The sequence below is a fragment of the Bactrocera latifrons genome, unplaced genomic scaffold (genome assembly GCF_001853355.1).
Source record: "Bactrocera latifrons isolate USDA-ARS-PBARC rearing strain unplaced genomic scaffold, ASM185335v1 scaffold_471, whole genome shotgun sequence".
Classification (NCBI taxonomy): Eukaryota; Metazoa; Arthropoda; class Insecta; order Diptera; family Tephritidae; genus Bactrocera; species Bactrocera latifrons.
This window is the reverse complement of record NW_017537125.1, coordinates 53,363-78,453: the sequence shown is the minus strand read 5'-3', so window position 1 is coordinate 78,453 and position 25,091 is coordinate 53,363. Positions and strand designations below refer to the sequence as shown.

General features: G+C 33.3%; 2 protein-coding genes across 6 annotated transcripts in view; both read right to left on the bottom strand.

Moving 5' to 3' along the window:
* Nucleotides 1-25,091, bottom strand: part of LOC108973356 (chromodomain-helicase-DNA-binding protein Mi-2 homolog) — a 35,431-nt gene that overhangs the window by 8,766 nt on the left and 1,574 nt on the right. Inside the window, exon 2 of the mRNA XM_018940587.1 lies at nucleotides 324-400. Within this exon, the coding sequence (XP_018796132.1) occupies nucleotides 324-400 (77 nt within the window). The remainder of the gene's footprint in view (nucleotides 1-323; nucleotides 401-25,091) is intronic.
* On the bottom strand, nucleotides 3,142-23,915 carry LOC108973357 (RNA polymerase II elongation factor Ell). 5 transcript variants are annotated; one of them, XM_018940591.1, is made up of 5 exons: nucleotides 23,726-23,915; nucleotides 23,607-23,633; nucleotides 12,079-12,350; nucleotides 11,795-11,970; nucleotides 3,142-10,862 (listed from the first exon to the last, which is right to left on the bottom strand). In XM_018940591.1, exon 5 carries the CDS (start codon nucleotides 7,327-7,329, stop codon nucleotides 3,541-3,543), a length of 3,789 nt encoding a protein of 1,262 aa, XP_018796136.1. In that variant the 5' UTR covers nucleotides 7,330-10,862; nucleotides 11,795-11,970; nucleotides 12,079-12,350; nucleotides 23,607-23,633; nucleotides 23,726-23,915; the 3' UTR covers nucleotides 3,142-3,540. The 5 variants fall into 5 exon arrangements, with proteins under 5 accessions (XP_018796136.1, XP_018796133.1, XP_018796135.1 ...); XM_018940588.1 differs by having other exon boundaries at nucleotides 12,071-12,350; nucleotides 23,607-23,915; XM_018940590.1 differs by having other exon boundaries at nucleotides 12,079-12,318; nucleotides 23,607-23,915.

The window sequence follows — 25,091 nt, the reverse complement described above, 5'->3', positions numbered from 1 at the left end:
ACAGTTATTGTTTTAAATTTTTGTTAAATCTTTCGACTTAAAATGGCGTTTTAAGGTACGGCACCATTCGTATAACGTTTTATCCTGATATATTCATTTCAGCTTTTTTGTATACTTATAAGGAATATTCACATGAAATTTAATATTATTATATATTGTAAGCATCATTCTATAGTACTTCGCTAATTTTCCCAACGAATTATGTTACCTAACGAATTTGGATGAAATTGGTTTAGCAGGTTCTGGAGTATGAGTTTTGACTTAAGATGATCAGTGCCCAGAGTATAAAAAAAAAAGTTCAAAATAAAGAAACCACTACTTACGTTCGGCTTTAATGGTGCATCGGAGTCATTTGACAGTTCAGCTACTTGCGCAGACTCATCGAGTGCTTCTTCCTCTTCTATATATGATATAATAAAAATTATTAATATTGTGCGCATATTAATGGGACCTAAATATTTAAGTAAAAAAGTAGTTATTGGGTTTTGTGGTCCGGCGTAGTAAGTTTTTCCATTTTCTTTTTAATTGATACCTCGTTGTCTTTTGAATTGTATATTCGAAATTTATCAATACTTACACAACTATATAACTTCAAAGCTTACGAGTGAGTTCTGTATACATACAACATAACGGTATCTGTTTCTATAACAATTAAATCATTTTGACAACTACTATATTGTTTTCTGTATGCCCTAAGCAAGATATGTTAATAAAAAAACAATACTTTTTTTCAAATTATATTTATATTTTTTGTAGTTTTTTTTTTAGTTTTTGTTTGTTTTTTTTCGTCAGTTTCCATTTCATTTGCGTTTACACACTAAGAATATAACAATATCTTTTTTTTCAATTGATTTTTTGCTGGTTTTGTCAGCAGTTCTGCGCTTAATATTTTATGTATATAGGTATATATTTATATAATATGTATGTATATTTAAAGTTTATCAATAAATTTTCATTATAATCATGACCATCATAATTGCAATCGTCATCATTGTCATTATCATTACCATAATTTTGTTTTGTATTTTAGTTATGCAAAATTACGTGTGTTTTTATGTACTATATACTAAATAATAATAATTATATGAAATATATCAAATTTATTTCTTAAGTTTTTTCTGTTTGCTCTATGTGCATTATCAAGTTTTGCAATTTCCATTACCATTTCCCTTCACGTACGAATGGTTGTAAATTTGCCATTTAGGTTTTAGTTCTGAAGCAAATTCAAAATATTGTTTGGTGACAACACAAAATTGTTGTTTTTATTACAATTTCTTTTTTATTTCGTTAAGTATATTAATTATGTATTTTAAATTAATCTCAATTACACAGTTATTAACAATATCATTAAATACAACACACAAAAAAATACCTAAAGAAGGTCTCATAAACTATTTAAGAAAATTTCGAATTTTCCAAAATCGCTATTAACAACTGTTAGCAAAAAGTGGAAAAATATTAACTTAACTTTAATAGTGTGCAAACAATTTGTGTAGCCACTACAACATTGAAATTTAAAGAAGAGTGTTTGCGTTTTTCTTTTGCTGAATGCTTAGGCATATATCAATCATTCACCGTTCTCACATATACCACTTCTACTGTATATTTATATTTAAAAATTTGCAACGTTGTCAATTTTTAATTGTATAACAAATAAACAGGCATAACGTAGTTTATATCAGTTTCACTATAAAAAGTGTTCTCATATTTTCAGCTAAGATGTGTTTTGAAATCATCTTTCCATTATAGTTGTTGTTTCTGTATGCTTTCTTAATTAGCCGCTTAACCGCCATGACAAAAATTATATACATGCATACATACATACGTACGTTATCTATGCAAGAAAATAAGATTAGTGAAGTACAAACGAACGAACTCTAAATTAAATTAAATGGCAGACATACACGAGTGTAACAATGTCATATTGACTTTCAAAGACTCACGTTGAAGTATTGTCTTTATCAAAGTACAGACACTTTGGCCTTGACGCCAAAAATTAGTAACACAATTAATTGGATATTTTGGGACTCTTTGGAATTAATTTTCTTTTTTGATTAATGACTTTACATCTTTTTAGTATCCTTATTTTAAGAAAAATATTTGTATGTACATATGTATATAAGTATATGGCGGCTAGAAAAAATTAGCACACTAATTTTTCAAAACAATTGAAAGTACAACTTTCACAAATTTGCCACAAGAATTGCACAATTAGCATTTTTTAGTTTACCTACTCTTGAATGTATGCAATTAAAAGCTAAAAAGAAAGAAATAATTAAATGAGAAAATAAGGCAAAATGCATCTAATAGTCTGCAGAAATAATATACAAAAAACTAACTAGGAAATTTCTTCATTTGTTTTTTTTTTTATTTTGTTTTTGCATGGTTTGCATATGTATGTGAGAGTGCGTGTGTGTTACAAACACTTGTGTTTTAAGCTTTCCTATTTTTGCAAGCAAAATACGTACTCTGAATTGAGTTCGATTTTTAATTACTTTCTCAACTGTGTATTTTTAAATTATTATACTTATGTACGTATATACACATGTATAACCAAATATTTAAATTTTGAATAAGCGAATTAAATTAAAGATTTGTCGTTGGTAGAGGATGTATTCTAAATACAATTTTAGCACACTCCCTCTTCAAAAAGTAATTGTAACAAATAAAGAAAACTATTTATACCAAATTTAACTAATTTTTTAAAGTTTTGTTTTTATTTGTTTTTTAACTCCAAATTCAACAATTACTTGTAAATTATTTAATTATTACTTACAACTGTGCCCGCCCACATAAACGGTTGCAATAAACATTTCCAAATTATGTATTGTACAGGTAGTAAAACGGCAAAAAAAAAAGCATAAAACTAAAACAAATATGGGCATTTGCCTCTTAAAACTATTTATTACACAATTGCTTCTTTTTTTCCTTAAAATTTCTGCTTGCTATAATTTTATTTTTTTGTTTTGCAATTGATTTAAAAATATATTTAATTATGTATGTGTATACTATTTTTAAATGTAAGTAAATTTTTACGATATACATATGCGTTTCTCCTTTTATAATTTTTTTCTTCGTTTTTATTATTAGGATATTTTATTCTCTTTACACTTTCAAATTCACTTTCGCATTCATTTTCTGTTTTTTTTTTAATACAAAATTCCAACGTTGCGGAAATTTTGCAATCAGGGCGTATTTAAAACGATCAATAATTAATCCTTTTTATAGAAAAAAAAATCATATGTACAAAAGTAATATATTTACTATATAGTAAGTATTTATGTATATGCACTTGTGTGTTTTTGCTTTAGGTGTGTCGGCGATCCCTCATTAAAAATACAATGATAGCAAGAAATACCAGCAAATGCAAACCATTAGCGAGTTACGTTTCAAATATAAAACTAGGGACAATCACTGTTAGCATAAATACGCCTCGTTTGCAAACTCATTCAATCATCCGTCTTCTTTTCAGTTACTTATGCCTTTTTTATTTTTATATAGGTATTATATTAAAGAAGTCTCACTCCAATAAGCACAAAATCAAAAGTGTTCATTAACGTTATCATCATTGTTCGAGTCATGATCCGAACCATTATCGTCATCGTCATCATTTGAATCATCATCGTTCGAGTCTTCATCATTTGAGTCGGAAGAATCATCTGAATCGGAATCTTCATTATTATTATTGCCCTGATAATGATGGTGTCCATTGAATTGATCCGGTTCCCGTTGCTGGTGATGCTGTGCGCTATGTTGCTCATCAAAAGATGACGCGTGTGTTTGATTTTCCGGCGACAAATAGTACTGTTGATGCTGCTGTTGCTGTTGTTGTTGGTTATGGTGTCGTTGTAAGATGTTGTGTGTATGCTTTTTCTTTCTATGTAATGTTTCATCATTGTTTTGATGTTGATGTTGTTCTTGTTGATGTTGTATTATTTGATTTGGTTGTTGTTGCAGTTGTTGTTGGATATAGTATTGCGTTTGATTTTGATAGCCACTTGGTGGTGAATGATTGCTTTCGCTACCACTCACCATTGGTGAGACACGCGCATTATGCGCAGTCGCAGCGGTCAACACGTTGGTACTAGCATTCACAAAATGCGATGTTGCACCCGCTGCCATATGCATTGCCGCTGTTGTGGAGGCGTGCTGTAATAGTTGTTGATCTTGTTGCTGCTGCTGATGATGTTGTGCTGCCGCCACCGCAGCAGCAGCCGCCGCCATTGATGTTAATGTTTTATCATAATCGGTCACAAGCTGCTTTATGTGCGCCAACTTAGCATGCAAGTAATCAAAACGTTGTTTGTCGCGCTTCAATTCTTCCTCATTATTTATACGCTCATATTCGGCCACAATTTGCTCCTTAATATGCTCATAATCAGAACAACCTTGTGGCGCGCGTTGCAATTGATCAGCAAGAACCTGGAAGTTGCGGCGTACATCTTCGATGCGTTCCAACAGCTGGCGATACTCATCATAGTCCCGTTCAAATTCAGTCTTGTATTCGCGTCGCTGTTCAATGCTTGTGATAGCTGTGTAGCTGCTAAAATCATAATTGGGTGTTTCTACGGCGTCTACGTCAACTGCGTCAGTGATGACGGAATGCTGCGTTACCGGCAGTTGAGAATTGCTTTCGAACTGTAGCTGATGGTGATGGTGCTGGTGCTGCTGCTGCTGCTGCTCCTGTTGATGAAGATGTTGGGGTTGGTTGTTATGCCCTTGCACTGGAGAGTTTGTGCTGGCGGAATGCGTTTGTTGCGATTGGTAATGTGTACCCTGCTGCAAGTGTCTTTGTTGTTCTTGTACAGGTGGCGTAGGTGTGCGTACACCAACTCCACGCATTTGCTGTTTGTTACTTCCTGATGTTGTCGCCGTTGATGAGCCCATTGAACGTGACGTTGTCTGACTTTTACTGCTGCTACTACTTCTCCCCGCCGGCACATGATCTTCTCGTTCATTTTTACCGATGTTCGCAGTGGCTTGTATTTTTGGCGAGTATATGACACTATTACTTGACTTTTGTTGTTTTTGCTGCTGCTGCTGCGTATAGTTGGGCGATTGGTGGCGGTAGCTCACACAGCCACTACGATTGCTATTATCGCGTCCCGCTGATCTACTATTACTACTACTGGACTCTGAAACAAAATTAAAACCGTACGGCAAGGAACTCTTAGGCGAGCTTGGTAACGAACTACGTTTTAAGGTATGCTTCAAATTATTACTGCTGCCTTCGTTCTCTTGTACATTATAATTGCTGTTATTCCCGTTTCCACTGTAGGTGTTATTTTTCGGCGAAATATTTGTCGTTGCGCTGAATGTAGCACTGTTGTTTCCAGAGTGACGATTTTCTTTCGGATTACTGCTAGATGATTTACTATTGCCGCTACCGTTGGACTTGCGCGCATTATTGCTGCCGTTGTTGCTACTCCCGCTGCAATGAGCTGTATAACCACTTCCTTGAGGATTTTCTATATTCAGCATGAAATCGTCCATATTATTGAGCACATTATAGCTTAGATCGCTATTGACAGAATTCTCACTGCTTTGCGTGGTGTTTCTGGGACCTTGTGGAGAATAGGTAGACGCTTTAGCTGTCGCATGTTTATTGCGCTGCATTGAGAAGCTAGTGTTACTACTCTTACTGTTACTAATGGTACTAAAACTGGCGCCTGCACGTACACCGCTACCTCCAGTGCTATTATTGCTTGTCGCAGTCATGCGATTAACACCAGATCCTGTGGCCGCCATATGACTAATACGTTGCTTCTTCGGCGGAAATGGCTCATCGTACTCTAGACTAGTGCGTTTCAAACTGTTTCCGCCGTTCATACCACCAGCCAGTGGCGGAGGACTGCCCGTATGAGTTGAAGTTGGACTCTGTCCCGACGTAGAACTGCCCGCGTCTGAGCTAAGTGGTGGAGTTAGATTCTGAGGCTTGCGCCGTTTCAGCTGCTGCAGCTCCTGCTCAGTGTAATATGGCCAATTTTCGTTTACGTCATTCCACATTTGGCGCCGTAAATTGTACGTATTGTCGCGTGAAAGTGCAATATCCTTGAGTATATTACTTATAAGTGAGCGTTCACGATCACGTAAGCCTTCATTCTGTAAACGGGCATATAGTTCGGGCTTCTTGAAAGGCCGTAAGGCAAGTAAATGGATCAGGCGTTCGCGTATTTTACGACGCGATATGTCAGGTAACTTGCTGCCTCCACCATTAGCATTTGACGCTGTGCCACCTTTAGTGCCACCACCAGCCTTCGAACCGTTACTAGAAAACGCTCCTACACCTCCTCCACGTGAGAAATTGCCATTACTGCCACTTACATTACTGTTCGGCCGTGACTGTTTGCTGTTAATACCGCTATTAACTAACGTAGATGCGATGGATTCGTTCGGCGAATTATGTTGAGTAGCTGACGCATACCCGTTGGAGATGCCACCCGCCAGAGTGGAAGAGAGCGATGAGGCGGACGTTAGTGACGGTGATAAGTTGTTCTGAGAATATACATTGCTCGCACTACCGTTACCATAACGATTATTGGTGCTATTAGTACCACTGGCAATTGTACCCGATCCTCCTAGAAGCGTGGGATTTGGTGAACGTGAAGATGAGGATGATGTGGACAAATTAGTGCCACCAAGTTTATTGTTCATACGTTCATTTGCCCCACTACCGCTATTTAACGAATGCTGCGTGGTTGGAGGCGAATTGCTATTCAGCGACGTTGTTAATTTACTACGACTAAGGCTACTTAAATAATTATTACTGCTATTGTTGTTATTGCCATTGTTATTTCCATTATGGCTCAAATGCGGATAGACTGTTGATGACGGAACAGATTTTTTTACCTTACGTCCAATATCAGTTTGATTTGGTTTAATTTCGCGTATACATTTGCTCTTCTCCGTCTCTTCGGCAATTGCCATTTTTGTACGGGTCGTGTCATAGATATCATCGTTGGCATGAATACGCATGCGATAGGGTATTGAACCGAGCACATCGAGACCTTCGGAAGTCTGTTGAATACACTCAAGGGATCCCTCAATATCATCGATAGTAAAACCAAATTTACGACCTTCATTGCTGTCCAATGTGGGAAAATAGATGACACCAGAATTGCCATTGACTTGAATTTTGGGACGCTGACCATTTGTGAAACGTTTGGTATTCTCATTATGTTGATATTCTTCGATAGCGCGATATGCAGAATCTGTGAGTTTAACAAAAAAATAGTCCTTGGATTCATCGGAGTAACGATTTTGTGACATGCCATAGTTGCCGGACGTGAGTGCTGAAGGGCATTTTGCAGTAGCGATCGAATTTGTCATAACGCAATACAATCAAACTGCGTGGGGACTATTGGTTGTGTTTAATTCAATGGTTTATTCACACTCTTCAACACTTATATGCCTTAAGTTGTTTATGTTATCCTTTTCAGACAATGAAGTACAATACTTAGTGTTTCAAATTTATATCTACTTCAGTTACTGGTAGAGTTAGGACAAATTTACGTTGATATATATAAAATTTATGCGCAAGTGAGTTACTTTTCTCTCTGATACTTGTATGACTGCTTCTAAATAGTGCTTGGAGTTTGATTTGCGACTGTGGAAGTATAACGTTTGTTCGAGTTATGTATTAATTGTTATTTTTTACTGTAGGAAGCATCAACCGTGGAAGAGTTGTCGTTGGCCGCTATAGTAGAATTTTAACAATACAAAACTCTTAGGACGTTGTAGTATTGCAGTGGTTCTATTTTAACCTCTTCAGTTGTATTTATTTTGATTATTTGTTTTTAGAGTTTTACTCGATTTCAGTTGAATAGCTTTTTGTGGAACTTTTTAATGTGCCAAGAACAAAACTGCGTACCGCAATAAGGTTGTTAACTGTTGAAGAATCAATGATTCCACGTGTATTTTGTTACCGTCTGCTCTAGTATTGTTTGGAGGACAAATCGTTTCGAACATATATATACATTATAATTTGTCTAATGACAAGTTTTTCAGTCGTAGTTGCACCATTAATTTTTTGTCCTTGTTGGTGCTTTGTTATATTTGTCTTTGATGTTGTAAATTTTTGATTTCACGACTTTTCTTAGACACTGTGTTTTTGTACACTTCCGTATTCACTGTGAATGATGATTACGCGTGATTTTCATTGGTTAAGATCGATTGCAGGAACTGCGGCGAAAATTCTTGACGCGTCTTAATCGTATGCGATTTTATACTTCTGATTAAACCCCTAAAATGTTTTTTTTTTCCATATATGTATAGTATTCTAGATTCTTTAAGCAGTACTGCGACGAAAAAAATGCCTTCTTTCTTTTTCTAATTAATTCGACTGTGGATCGCGTTTTGTTAATGTGTACGTACGGGGTGTGCAATAGTCACAGACACAGGCACGCCTGCTGATCTGTTTACTGTCTGTATTAGGGGGCTTTTCACAGCCGCTGTACACCGACTTATGTGTGGCCTATTTGTGTATTGGTTATGCCCTTGTTAGCTCTGTTGGTCGTCGCTCACCGTCGTTTGACGTGATAATTTTTTAATGTTCTCTTTTATTTTTCACGGGTAAAAACTGTTTTATATGCAATTACACTCCAGACATTTAAATTTGGTATGGTTGGTACACAAAGTAATAACAATTTTCTTATTAAATAATAATAAGTTTATTTAATTGGCTTAAGGGAGGCATTGATTTTGCTGCTGCTGGTGCCCCTGCTTCTCCCACAGCGATTGTTACTAATTTTTTTTTGGTTTTATATTTGTGTAATTGTATTGGTTATTGCTGTTTTTATTAATTGTAGATTTTCTCGTTGTTTTTGTTGTTATTTGCGTCCACTACTATTGTAGCTATAGCTGTAGTTATAGTTGTGGCTGTGATTGCTACTGTTGCTGCTGCTACTACAACTACTTTTGATGAAAGTACACACAGTTGTGGTATCTGCAAGATACGTTGCACGTATCTCCATCTGTTACTGCCTACATTTGTTGTGTTAAAGCAAGACAACAATATACTTAGCTCTGGTTGATTTTCGCTTTGTTTCTATGTAGTATATAGATATGTGGCGACGTTGTCTTTAAATTTCAGCTGCTATTGTTGTTATTGCTAAAAGTCATTTGTGTATAATTTTTATAATATATATTTAATTCAATATGCACACACTTGTAGAATGTCAAAATGAAAGAAAAATACAACAAAAGCAATAGCGTTGCTTTTTTATTTCTTCTATATCTCCTGTTGTTTTTGTCAACGTTTCATTTTAATATAAGCGAAATTTTTGCTCGTTTCTTCAATTAGTTATTGTTGGATTTGCTCTTGGTGCTCTGGGGATTTTAGGAATTTTTTGCTTCTGTTGCTCTTTTCAATTATTTTTTTCATGCATATACTGTCTTTCTGTCTTAGCTTTTGGTTAAAAAAACTTATCATTAATATTATTCTTGCAAAATTTTGATCAGTTTCAGCACACAATTTACGTTTCGAAGTCACAATTTTTGTGGAGCACTTATTACGGTTATTATTTGTACAATTTTCAATTAAGTGAATTTTTCGGCTTCTAAAAAACTAAATAACTTTTTGAAAAACACTTCAATCACTCTCTCCGCTCGATTATATGGTGTGCACGACGCAATCATATATATTATATGTTAATTTAAGTTCATTTTAAATTAAAGGTATCTTTATCGACGTCCGAAAGGTATCTGTGAAACGAAATCGAAACGAGTTGTTTTCCAAGCGGTTGCTTGCTTGACTGGCTGGTTGGTTGTTTGGTTAGGTAGTGCTTTGCTTGCCTTGCTTTTATCGTTGTTTTTGGACTCGTGCTGCTGTTACTGCTACTTTAATTTCAGTTTAGTACGTGCTTTGTATCACTTGTTGTTGCTTCCCGACTGCTTGCTTGTACGTTGCTGTCACTATTTGTTGTTGTTACTTTTATATTGACATATCAGCACAAAGTCGAATGAAACAAGTTTGCAATTTGTAGTCTCTAACCTTGCTCTCTCTATTTGATGCACTCTTTTTCTCCAATTCGCTGCGCGATCATTCTCCGACCTCTTATACTCTTTCAATCTGCTCTCTCCTCCTTTTCGACAGGCACTTATTATTATACTTTTTTTTTAAACGCACCCTAATCAAGCAACTTTTAAACAAAAAACAACAAATTTAAATCAACTCTGTGGTTTTTCTTTGGAGTGAGTTTCCTTTTTCCAGGGCAAAATATATTTTGATGTTCGATGTTAAGCAAATTTTTTGCTTTCCTTTTTCTTGTAACACAAACCAGTTTCTTCTTATACAGTATTATTTAACACACGAAGTCACCCTCTCATAAAATCGAACATTTACTAAATTTTATAGTATTGGTCCCACCACTCATTCTTGACAATATTTCTCTCTAAAATCGCTGGTTACCTGTAGCTTTACCAGCTGTGCTAATAAACACGTTCGTTGAAAAACAACGAGAGAATTATGCATTAACGAGCGAATGACAAAATAAAATTAATATGGTGTAGCGGGGCGGTGTTGGGTGTGTTGTATATAAACGTAAACACATACTAAAACGCTGAAGTCTCTTTTGCTTTTTGTACAAATATGACTATTTTCGAATTGACTCGACCGCCCGCTTTTGTTGTTGTTGTAGTTACTTTTGCAAACACTCGCTGGAACTTATTCTCAACTTCTCTCTTGTCGATCACTACTGGTTCGTTGTTGTTTCTTATACTAATTTTACGGTATTGTTTACGTATATTTTAATTTATATTTTTTTTTACGAGCCAAAAATGTTTCCAATCTCCACTAGTCGCTGAGTTTCCTTTTTGTTTTTGTAAATGAACTTTGAAGGGAGTATGCTCGACGAGAAAGAGTTCTACAAAAAATTTCTTTATTTGTAAGAAAAAAAGTTTGAGTAGGGGTTATTGACAGTAATATGAAAAAATGCAATTTTTGTATCTTAAACCGAAATAGTTCTGTACAAAATATTTGTTACTTCAATTGCACGTTTATTGATTTTAATTTGTTATTAACGATAAGTCTATCTACAATTTTAAACTTATTATTAAATTAATGATTATAATTAATTCGAAATTCGTACTAACTCGGTAATGAGGACTGAAGTTCTTATTATATATTTAATTAAAATACGGTTAAGAAGAGTCAAGCCTTTTCTAGATTTGCAACAAATGAATGAATTGGATAAAATTTATCTGAAAGTATTCAATATTATCGAAACCTACATCTCAGCTCACAAACATAAATAAATACGTACAAATGTTGTTTACATTGCAAATATTTCGAGATTGTTCTCCCGTTTATTCGATTAAGCAAGTCAAATAAAAATAAATATTATGATAAATAAAAATTTGAAGACGTCCAAGTTGTAATGTAATTTTTGTAAGTTCAAGTTTTTCTGTTAATCAGAAAGTGAATAATAGTATCATCAGTAGCACATTTTATGTGTTTTAATATGTTGGCTGATGTGTCCTAACTTGCACGAAAATAGCGTATTATTTTTAAGAACCTATAGAGCATTTATTGTTTAGAAGCTGATGAATTTACGGTGTTCTAGCAGCTGTTAAGCTACCATTTAAATATGTAGATGCAGATTATTTTGATAAAAATTTAGTAACTAAAAAAAATGGCTAAGGAAATTTTCCATGATTTCATATGTTAACGAATTAAAATAATTGGTTTTTCTTCTAGCTAAACCATAATCAATGGAGTTTATAACAACTCAATTCGGTTTAAAAAATACATTGCTTTTTCCCATATACACCATCCAAATAGTATTGACCAACTCACTTTATGTACTCTTCGGTGACGTCCACACAGATACTTTGTGGTGTAAAGTGCAATGGCAACTGACGAAAAATTCGGGATGAACGGAATCAAATGGAAATGTAAGATGTGTAGGGGGTTGTTGTATAAAACTTGGTTGTTAAGATACAAATTCACTCTTGGTGTGATGACGAAAATTTCTATAAAATTTCTTCATTAGTATATGCAAAGTACATTTTATTGTTTTGAGTTGCATGTAATGTATTGAATTTACAGCAAAATTATTATTTGATAATTTACTTGCTTACTGTATGTTTGATGAACTGCAAAATAGCAATCTTTCAAACTCAATGCCGTCTTATCTCTCCTCTCACACTCTACTTTGCCCGGTTTACATATGCAGTTTTTGTTATTACAGGTTTGCCAGTTGTTGCGATTGAGTTGATGTTTGGCTCTTTGGTGGCGTGGTGTTGCTGATGATGAATTTGGACTATTGACGTTCTAATTTTGAATTCTTTTCCGATGTTCTTTTTTATTCCTTGGGTTTGCTAGGGTACGTGTGATTTACGGTTTAAAAGTGCTTTTTGTGGAAAATATAAAACTTATTTAAAATAATTTTATCTCTGAGAATGTATATGTATATTTGTCGCTCGCCGTTTTTGCTCTGTTTTACGTTGTTGCCATATGTCACTTTATCGATCGTAAAGAAATATTTTTTTGTTTAAATGCTGTAGTCTTTTTGATTGTCACCAATAAGCAATACCGTTTGCGCGCATAATTTCTTATCGTAGTGCCTTAATGAACCGTTGAGATTGTTAATATTTGTATATTTACCGTGATTGACATTATGTTACACTATTTTCACTTTTTACATATTACTTTGACACATAAACCAAATTTTTTGTTGTTGTTGTCTTCTTGCGTATTCAAGCAATTTGTTGTCTCAAATGTGAGAAAATTAGTTAACTAAGCAACTATTATAAAACGTAACACAAGTTCCGAGGTTATTTATTAATTTACTTAGTAAAAATGTTAGTATTATTATTGCATAATTCTTAATCTCGGGTAAAATAATAAACTCTCTTTTTAAGAGTGTTCTAATACATTTCTCTAGCAAACACGTATACAAAATTTATAAAATCTATACTTATGTAAATTGTGTAACTTGCCATACATTTTCCCCATATTTTCCTTTGGAATTAATTCAGAAATGTATATGATGGGTTTGTTGGGAATTTATAATATGTACAATCATTTACAAAGAAATAGCACACATCTAAAATAAATTATTCAAATCAGTTTTTGGTCATATTAAATACGTGCATCGCAATAATTTACTACGTTAGTGTATATCTTGACTTCTACAACTTATAAAGGTAAACTGATTTGTACAAAAACTCATTATTAATTGGAGGTCATGGGAAAAAGATTGTTTTAACTGCAGCTGTTAAATAAAATAAAAATATGTAACAAATGAGTAGAAATTTGCAAAAGCAAAAATAAACTTTTTGATCTATAAAAAAAAGTGAAACATTTAACTCAAATTACCAAAATTATGAATTGTTCGAGAAAATGGTATAAAGCGCCATAAATTTTGTTAAAAGTGATCATAATTTGCTAATTACAAAAAAAAATTGCAAAATTCGCAACCCTTCCCGAGAGATTGTGGCTGAAATAATTGAGGATATTAGGTTAAGCGTATCCATTGACTTGTAAAAAATGGTATTGTCTTAATGATGCTCAGTTGATTCTACGAATGAATCGAGATAAAATCATTTATGTCCAAGAGAAACATAAGAGTACGGCTGAATTTTGCTTAAGAACATCAGAACATAATCGGACCTCAAGTCTTGGAAAACTTGGGAGCAATGAAACAAAGGTGAATCGTATTGGATCCATTCTCCACTGCCCAGGCATATAACTACAAAAACCGTTAAAAACGACGGTGGCAGCATGAAAGTCTGGGGGGCGTTTTCCTAGTACGCAGTGGACCAGTGGTGAGGATAGATGGTAGAATGGACAAACTTTCATACCTCAACTTTCTCAAAACTAATATGATGATCTTATTACACCAAGATCGTGTTTAAAATTAACATTTTCACTTAGTTAAAATGTATGCATAATTGCTGATATGCATACATTTAATGTTACTATAATTTTCTATAATTGTTCTATTCATAACCCTAAAACAACAAAAAAAAAAGTTAAAAGTAATTATTTCGTTGGAGGTTCGATTGATTCGTCTGACCTTCAGAGTGAGAAGGCAAATGTTCATAATGCTAAAAGTGTGAAAAAGATAGTTATAAGAAGATACGAAGAGCAGTAAACTCAATGAAGAGAATAATATAGGTTTGCAAGTGTGTACCGCTGCGAATATCTAAGGAGATATTTACATACATATGTATATTGACAATGCGCGTACGTATGCAGATGCAAATATGACGACAGTATTAGTACAATTGGATCGGACATAAGCGAGAGAGAAAAGTGAGTGAGAGCAGAGTCATTTAGTTCAAACTCAACACAGCTGATATGAAAAGTAAAATTCAGCAAGACAAGTTTAATATTTTTTGTTATATATTGTAAGAGACAAAGTATGGCTAATGCTTAGGTTTTTAATAAATTTGTGTACCTACTAACGTGAACTCACTTATTTGCAACTGTCTGTACATACATCACCGATTTATATATATGTATGTACATACATATGTACATATACTTAAAAATCTAGAGAAAAGACCGTAAAGTAGCTTATGCAGACGAATTTCAATACGAAATGCAATCAAGCATCATTTATGCATTTTTTGGAACCAGGATGAAGTTCGATTAGCAATTACCCGCCTGTAGGACAACAAAGCGGTAGGAGCCGATGGATTACCGGCCGAGCTTGTGCTTTTCCCCAAAGGGGGGCCTCATAATCTACGCCAATTATCGTGGGATAAGCCTTTTAACATTTAGTGTCTCTAAAATAACTTTATTGGCTTCTATCACATTTTCTACGTCTCTAGAAAATATTAATCGTTTTAAGAATCTAACACTATTGTGACTCACTTTTTATACATATATAGTGTACTATATCTTAAACATTGATACATCCTTCAACAGATCGAATCTGCAAAAAAAAAATTCAATATATAACAAAAAAAAAGGCAAATGTTCAGGATAGCGTCTTTTCGGAAAACGTTCATCAATTTCACTGGAAATGTCTTTTTTTAATTCCAATTTACGAATATATGTATATGGCGCGTTACCTATTTTTATGTTTTTTTGTAATAAAAACCATAAAAAATATTATGATTTTGCACGATATTTACGCTTTGAATGGCACCACTGTTCGAAATTCAATTGGGTACTAGTAATACAAGCAGTGACCGGTTTCGAAATATCGATACTCTCGATATTCGAGACTGAACAAGAATTGATAAAAATGACAGATACATAATAGAAAAATAATAATTGGAAAATTAAAAATAAATTTAAATATCGATATTCTCAATATTCGAGTCTGAAAAAGAATTGGTAAAAATGATAAATACATAATTGGAAAAATAAAAAGAAATTTAAATATCGATATTCTCAATATTCGAGTCTGAAAGAGAACTGGTAAAAATGAGAAATAAATAATATAAAAATTTATAATTCATTATTATTGCAGAAAGAAGAAAAAGATGGGCATAGAAGAGTTATGAACGCGGGGATGTTGGAACGACTAAGGTTATTTTTTTTTTTCGAACGCAAAAATTTAAGTGAATGACGGAAAGTATACGTTGAACACCGCGAAACATGGAATTTTTTCATTGCAAAAAAAAATCCTTTTTTTTTTAAAGGAAGCGACATAAATATTCGTAAATTAGAATTAAAATCAAAAATTTTAAGACATTTCCCGTGAAAATTGGTGCATGTTTTCAGAAAAGCCGCTCTCCTGAACATTTACCAAAACAAAAATTAGACAAACATTTTTGAGTCTTCTGAAAACTTGTTCTTGAATGTGGAGAGAGAAAAAACTTTATTGAAAACCAACCGAATTTGTTACTGGATACCAATCTTGTAACGAATCGCCATCCTTAAAAATTTTAAATTAAAAGAAAAAATTCCGCAATTGTTAATTTTTCCGAATAATTGCATATACATATGTAAGTATGAATACACTTTACCTCATTTCAGTGGAAAAGTAATTGGGCTTTAGATTGACTGTTTAGGCTTTGTTGAGATTAAATGACTCACTCAATGAAAAGTGCAAGTATGCTAAGTTCGAATTATCGTCTAATCGAAGAACTGGGGATAACACGCGGAAAGCTAAATAAAACAAATGAGATATGGAGCTAGTTACTAAAATACAAAATAAAATAGAGCACACAAAATTCGTACGAATAATAACAGTTCAATCGACCAACTAACGAGCTAATAACCGTTCGTTAGTACCATGACTGGCCAATCAGCCTACCGATCGCTGCTAACGGTCATAACCGCATACATGGCTCACAAGTCGTTCCAACTTAATTTCATTTTTTGGAAGGGGCTACAAGGCTATAAAAACGTTAACCATAGAAAAACTCAAACTATTTAAGTAAAAAACATTACATACTTAGTTACACGCTCGCAAATAGGTGCGGACATACCAAATACTGTCGAGTATGAAGATCTACTGCGCTCACTAAAACAGACGGTATACGAAAACTAACAAAATAAGATATGTTAGAAACGATAAAAATTACAAAAGTATTGCACCAATTACCCTAAAGCTGCATTCGAAATATAATTTAAGCTTTATGCGAAAGAGTTGGCATGCAGGAATGGAAAAAAATATAACAAAGCGAAATGTGAAAAAACAAGTTTTCAAGCTAAGATAATTCGAAGCAAAGCTCGACGAAGAAACAATTTAATAAAATAAAAAAACTGAACAAGGAAATCAGTAACCAAACAGATTACCTGTCAGCCAGCCAGTGAAATATATAAATCCATTTGCATTATGTATACAGTCATGGACAGATAAATATAGCAGTCTTTGAGCATGTAAAAAGACGTGTATTATTAATATAAACAGAAAACAACTTAATTTTCTCAATTGGTGGATTATATACTGAGGAATAAGTAAGTTATAAATCGGCAATTAACAAATTAAAGTTTTTTTCAAAAGTTCTTTTTTAAAATGTTATTTGAGTTTCCAATTGGTTTTCGGATCCAAGATGATTCACCTTTGTTTCATTACTATTTTGCAACATTTGAGATCCTTTTCTAAATGTTCTTTAGCAAACTTCAGCTGTGCTCTGGTTTCTTTTGGATAGCAGTGTTGTTGTTACTGTAGTGGCAGAATTCTGCCGAGTGACAGTCCGAATTCGTTTCGGTTATAGCTCGTCTCTATCATTGTTTTAATTTGAATTATTTATTTTAAGTGTGCTATTCCTTTGTCCATAACTGTATATATTGTATTTACATATGTACGCACTATATTATGGCTGGTGAATATAAGTAGTTTCTATTCGTATAGCAACTGCGATTGTGACTGGCGTTGGCTTTGGGGTTTTGGTTTAAGGTTGTGCTGCATATGTATGACCGTTTTTTATCTATGTTAATACTACTTGTACACATGTTTGGCCATTTAGATACACATACAAATGTAACAAGATATATACAAACAGACAAGTACGTAACTCCATATGCAAGTAACAAATCAACTACCTCACTGGTAGGGTAGCACACCACAATCAAAAACGAAGAATTGGAGCATGAGGATTAATAAACAACCATTATTATTTGAATAACTTTATAAATTTTACAAAAATGATGCCCTGCCAAATTTCAAATTTATTTCCGATGTAAACTCACAACTGGTTGTTTTATTTAAAGTTAACTGAATCGTGCCACTTTGAAGCTTAGGCACATACTCCTAAATAATTCCAACATAGGTGAAATCTCCGCATATAAAAAAAAATTAAGGCAAGCTACCGGTGTCAACTTTGTCTGAAATCATGTAATGCCTTTAAATATTAGTTAGTTTGAAAATTTTCAGATAATAAGACGGATTTCTTTCAGGTACCCCTTTCCGAATTTTATAAATGCGTTACATTGTCCCAATATTAATTCCCAATTAAAGAATTTTGTTCCGAAATGGGTCCGAAGAACTAAAGCGAATTAGCCAAGGCAAAAAATGTAAAATCTGCTCGATTAAATATAGCAACTCCAATAACTTAACGTAAAAATATACAAAATTATATATATAAAGATTTGATTTTTACATATTCCTTTGCTAAAAATGTCAAGAACTATCTTTCAATTTGTTTATAAAACTGAAATATAGGAAATATAGATGTTTGGCAATAAATAAGTATAACTAAGTATATAATATCCTCAACAAGTTACATACATATATATATTAAGTATGACACGAAATTCGCAACATACAAACATGTAAATATTATATATAAAAAAGATAAACATTTAGCCATATCAGTTCGTGTGTCCGTAGATACGCGAACTAATGTCTTTTTCTCCCCAAGAAACAGTTCATTTTTCAGAACCGCTGTTATCAGAACACTATGGTATCTATATAAAGTGAACGAACAAGATCTTGTGTGGGAATTTTTTTTATTTTATGAGATATCTTCAGCAAATATCAATGATACAATTTCCAAAGACAGTGCTCAGATTACTCTAGCATATTACCGAAAAACACGTTTTTTTCTAGTTTTATAGTACATTTCACACGTATTTTTGTCCATGGGCCTGGACTTCCATAGGATTGCCCCAATGGAATGGCTGAAGACTATCGAATTAATTTACAATGCAAAGCACTTATGACCCAAAATGGAGATGATAGAAGCACACAGAAAAATAGGTGAGCAAGCGAAACAAACCACAACAAGAGCAGCCAAATTCCACTACGGAATCAAAATCTATGTGAATTCATACTATTAAGTGTATGACTAAATACGATAGACCAACTAATCGACTGACAAAACGACGAGCAAGCAATTCGCTCACGTTATTCGGACTGGGTCGAATTTGCTACATATTTTTGTTGTTGTTTTGAGCTGATTGCATACTTGCACAGAAGTTCCAATGAACGAACGAACGACCGTAAAACAGACTGACGACAAATGTACGGATAGACGCCAGTTTTAATGTGTAGACGAATTACTTTATGAATGTTGCACCGTCGTCGCACAAACAATACTTTCACTTCTTTGCGTTTTTATTTCGAACATTTTTTCTTTTTGTAACTTTATTTGTAATTCTTTTTTCAGCATGTTTTACTAGACTGCTTTTCGTTTCATATATGTACTTTTCCTTGCAACGCTGTTGCTGTATAATTTCATATATTTTTTTTTCTTCAAATTCATCAAATACAAATTATGCCTCGCGTATTCAACGAACGGTATAGATACCATACCAAAAGCAACAATAACAACAAACAATTCTGCAACCACAGTGCGATTTTATTTAATTTACTTTGACTTTTTTCTGCTATAGCTGCCTACAGTAATTTATAATTTTTGCCCGATGAAAATGTATTTTAGTATATTTTTTGACCGTTTGCATTTCATTATATATACAATACATATACAGTCAGCAAAATTCGTATTCATACACTCTTTTTTTCCAGTAAAAATATAAATTTTCAAGCCAATTTTGAAATGAAAAACTAGATTTAGATGAAAAATTACAGCAGAATGCGAAATGTACTGATTTTTATATAAAAGTAAATAATATTTCCATAAAAACTAAAATAATAATATTAACAAACGCAAAAATCGTATTCATACATCCCTTACTGAAACATCCTTATAATCAATAGCATAAATTAAAATTAGTATTTAGTTAGATATCCTTTTTGTTTAATAACTGCGTGCAATCGTCGTTGCATTGATTTCACCAAATTTTGCGTTAGGTTTGGAGATATCTTCTTCCAATGTACAATTGTACAAGATCCAAAGACGAGTATCGAGCGCAGTATGTTTGGAGTAATTATCTTATTGAAACAGGTATCGACCCCCCAATTCAAGTTTATCTGTACTTTGATTAAAATTTGCTTTTAAAATATCAATGTATTTCTTGGCATTAATTATTCCTGTGATGGGGAAAAGTTTTCCTGCTCCAGCTGCAGCAAAACACCCCCAGAACATGACGGAACCTCCACCGTGCTTAAATGTGGGCAAAAGGTTTATGTAATGAATACGTTTATTTTTCTCGCGCCATACTTTTACCCTTACATCACTATATTTAATATTAAATTTGGATTCATCTGTGAATATTACACGACTCTTCATTCTGTCGTTGCATTTATGTAAGGTTTTCTTGCAGCTGCTCCTTATTTTTCGTTTCCGAAGAGTGTTACGAACGATCTGCGCTGTTACAGTCACACCTTGGAATTCAGTTACTATTTTTGCTAATTTTGGTGCCGAAATTGTTGGATCTTTACGTATCTCTCTCACTAAAAATTACACATTTTTGCGTGAAAGTTTGTTTTTACATTCATTTCGTTTCACTGTTTTATACTTTTTAAGTGTATTAATTATATATTGAACATGACTTCGGTTTATTACTTTCCCAATTTCCCGTTAAGATTTTCCGTTTTGATGTAAATTTAAAGCCAATCGTCGAATATTTTTGGAACTTCCGAACCTTTTTTGCCCACTTTCTCGTTGACGATCACATTCAAAATGATGCATAATTTATGACAAAAGAATATGGCCTTTATTTCGGGGAACTGAAATATTTGCTCTATCTAACGATAATTTCTAAGAATAGTGAGTTTGCAGACTCTCGTTTAGTGTATGAATACGAATTTTGCGTTCACGCCAACTGAAAGTTTCGAATTACTGGAAAATCTTTCGTAGGAATGTAAAACAGTTATATTCTATTGCTTACGCATAAATTCAGATTTTTAATTTTTATAATTTAATAAAATAAAAAAAAAATATTTTACATGTAGAAATTGGGTGTATGAATATGAATTTTGCTGACTGTAGGTGTATTTACGTACAAATGCAGACGTTTCATCTTCTCTTTCTGCTTTTTGGTGTCATTTGTTTGAATTCTTAACCCGTGAGAGCTGTGAACTCGGGGACAATAAATGCTTATCTACCACCTCCACTTCAAATAATTTACTATATTACGAACTATTTTAGAAATAAAAAGCAGTCTAGAAATTTCAAGCATTTTTTTTTTTTTTGTATAATAAAACTTTGTTTTAAATAATGTTTAATATTAATGTGAAAACGAAAAGTGATAAATGCACGTAATCGTACTATATTCACCTCTTTCTATCTAAGTTAAAAAAATTATTTACTTTTGCAGCTTACAAAAAGCTGGGATCTTAAAATTTCGGGTGCTTTCAATTTTACACCAATATAATTGAGTATCAAAACATGGACAATTAAAAATACGTATGCAACTGTGCAACCGTTAATCTAACAAACTTTGCTTTATTTCTCAATTCTGTTCTTTCAGTCAATGATTAACGGAATCACTACTAATTAGGAATTCAGCGAAACTAGCAACTTCTATAGATTATGTAATACATTGTCTAATTATTAAAAGTAACATGTAAGGAAGGGCTAAGTACGGGTGTCACCGAACATTTTATACTCTCGCATGATAAAGTGATAATCGAGATTTCAGGCGTGGTTGTGAGCCGATTTCACCCATATTTGGTACATGTCATCAGGGTGTTAAGAAAATATTATAAACCGAATTTCATTGAAATCGGTTGAGTACTTCCTGAGATATGCTTTTTGGTCCATAAGTGGGCGACGCCACGCCCATTTTCAATTTTTAAAAAATGCCTGGATGCAGCTTCCTTCTGACATTTCTTCCGTAAAATTTAGTGTTTGTGACGTTTTTTGTTAGTCGGTTAACGCACTTTTAGTGATTTTCAACATAACCTTTGTATGGGAGTTGGGCGTGGTTATTATCCGATTTCTTCCATTTTTGAAGTGTATATGGAGATGCCTAAAAGAAACGACTCTATACAGTTTGGTTGACATAGCTATAGTAGTTTTAGAGATATGTACAAAAAAGTTAGTACGGGGCGGGGCCACGCCCACTTTTCCAAAACAAATTACGTGCAAATTTGCCCCTCCCTAATGCGATCCTTTGTATCAAATTTCATTTTAATATCTTTATTTATGGCTTAGTTATAACACTTTATAGGTTTTCGGTTTCCGCCATTTTGTGGGCGTGGCAGTGGGCCGATTTTGCCCATTTTTGAACTTAACCTTCTTATGGAGCCAAGAAATACGTGTACCAAGTTCCATCATGATATCTCAATTTTACAGCTCAAGTTACAGATTGCACGGACGGACGGACAGACAGACATCCGGATTTCAACTCTACTCGTCACCCTGATCATTTTGGTATATATAACCCTATATCTGACTCTTTTAGTTTTAGGACTTACAAACAACCGTTATGTGAACAAAACTATAATACTCTCTTAGCAACTTTGTTGCGAGAGTATAAAAACCACACCACTCTTCATTATAAAAGCGAACGAGTATTATATGGAAGTGCTAAAATATATGTATATACATGAATCATTGAGATTTACTAGAACTGATCATAAGAATAGCGCGATTTATCTGCACATTTTCTCAATAATAAATCAATCAAAAAAATAAGCGCAAAAATTTTATTGATATAAATGGATCAATATTAAAACATTTCACCTACGTCGGTATATATTTTGGTTAACTATTGTAATGAAACAACGCTTTACTTTTGCTTCTCTTTATATTTAGATGAGAAATAACAGGGCTTAAAAAACGTTTGAAATACATGTACTATATATAAATTTTTAACAATTATTATAAGTATATACATTTTTTTAACAATGTTTCAGAATGATTACCGTAAATTTAAAAATCACGTTTGGGGGATAATATTGTCTTATGAAAAATCCGATCTCTGATTTTCCATAGTAATGTATCATTAAATATTATAAACACATTCAACAAAATTCACACAAACAGTATAATGACCATATGCTTGTTCATTACAATTGAAACAACGGGAAATGCATAGTTAAAATTTTGAGAATTCTTTCTATATTTGAAAAAGAATGATTCACAATAATTTAATTAATTTTTGGCACATTTTTAAAACTTATTGGAAATTTTGGGGCATTTACACATTTATATATAAATATGTATGTATATATGAAAAAAAAAAGTGTCTGACATATTTTCTACCCCTACACTCACAAGGTGGTGAAATCGGCTTTAATAGCAGTCCCTATACTTAGTATACCTTTTCGCTTGACTTCTAAGAATTGCCACACCCCCTAGTCAACATCCTAATTAAAATATGTTAGATATAAGAGATTTTTAATCCAGGATATCTATTTTCGAATTGTATTATTTTTATAGTCACAGTTAAAAAGATGAAGAATCTATCGTGTCGAAACGAGACCAACAAGAGACGGGCAGTGGAACACCACTTTGTGAGACACGAGACGACGAGCGATTTCGCACGAAACTCGAGGAAACATATGTATAAGCAGGGTGACACAAACAACTACACATACCACGACGGCACAAATGACAGCGACTACGGCGCGTTTGCTAACGGTTGCGACTTTGACAACGACGACGACCACGACAATAAAATAAAGTCACGAAAGCAGAGACTCAAGCGGGAACGAGACGGTAGCAACATAAGTGAATACGACTACATGCAAATAACGAGCGAGCGACAAGAGTAAGAAATTATTACGAAGAAAAAGTTTTGAAATATATATTTTTATATATGGATAAACTTTGATTTTAATTTAACAGCGTTTTTCTGTAATTTGTTTGTCCTTAAAAACTTTATAGTGATTTTTCACTAGAACACACACCTTTTTTCTTATACGCTTTTCCGCTGTCTGAAATATTCACAATTTTAGAATTAATCACTACACTGTTTCATAAATGCTAAATCTTCACTCGCAATCAAAGTTTGAATATCATTACACACCTTATTAGCTATTTACGCGAATAAAAACGCAAATTTTAAGGAATTTATGGATATTTTCACAATCAAGTTCCCCCAAGTCGAAATCAGAAATCACGTCATGGCTGCCACGTCCAAGCAACAATGAATCGAAAAATACTCACAGCGGCCCACTTCACTCGTTACGCTTAACTCACTCACACTGACTCGCTCGCTCGTTCAACTACTGTATAACTGCCGCTCGCTAGGTTAAACTGTGATATATGAAACACCTTATTTCAAGCATGTGTATATGAAAATATTCGTAACTCAAATTGCTTGGGAATGCACAATAGTAAAGGGCCACTACCAATGGGTCATAAATATGCACAAATGAGCATGCTATACAGCTAAAAAAAAAGGAAAGTCCGTTGCAAATGTTGAATACTTGCACTTATTAATCTGACATATGACACAAAAAGCCGGAATAATTGGAATTTTGGAACAACTTTGAGTGTACGGCTATAATTCTATGCAAGCGAGTAGCTGCGCATGTTAAGACTTCGTGTAAATTTAGCTTTGAATACCTTAAGAGTGTAAAAGAGCCAACACTAGCATATGTGAAATGATCTCCGGCTCAACTTAATACGAAAAGGTAACAGGTATATAGATATGGCATGCAACAGCATGTTAAATTGTCAATCAAAGAAGAGACAATGGAAAACATTCGGTAGTATTGTGATTCATATGGGTAGGTATGTTCTCAAATTAACAGAGAAACATCGGAGTTTTTGTGGTACCATACATATATTAAAAAAAAAAACGCCATTAATAAACAAGACCTTCAAATAATAAATAACCTTTAATTTGTATGCTCAATTAGTCAAGTTGAAAAATAGAAGTAAAGCTTTCAATGTATGCTAATATGTAGATTCTCATATATATATTTTAAAAATCATTATTTTCTAGCCATCACCCAACTGTCGGATTGACAATTACGCTTGTATAATATATGAGAATATATTTGTTAGTATTTCCATTCCAACCGTTTATACACAACAATCATTTTATAGACGGAGAACAGTTTTCCATAACGACTCTCACAATTGTTTACCATTTCAAGATACTTGTTATCACTCAGAGAATGAAACGAAATTGTTTCAATTTCCGAAAATCTCCTTATGAAGGAATGTTCATTATTGGGAACGGTACTGATGTAATACAAATTTTAAAAAATTTATTAGGGAGAAGATATCACATAAAGTAGATAATTACCAAGTTAATAGATAAAATAAATTCTTATCAAAGAAATCCCGAATAATGGAGCAGGATTGAACCTTTCTTATTAAATTATGTCCGCCAAATAAGTATCGAATAACCGAACAAAATTAAAATTGTTTAATTTAAAAGA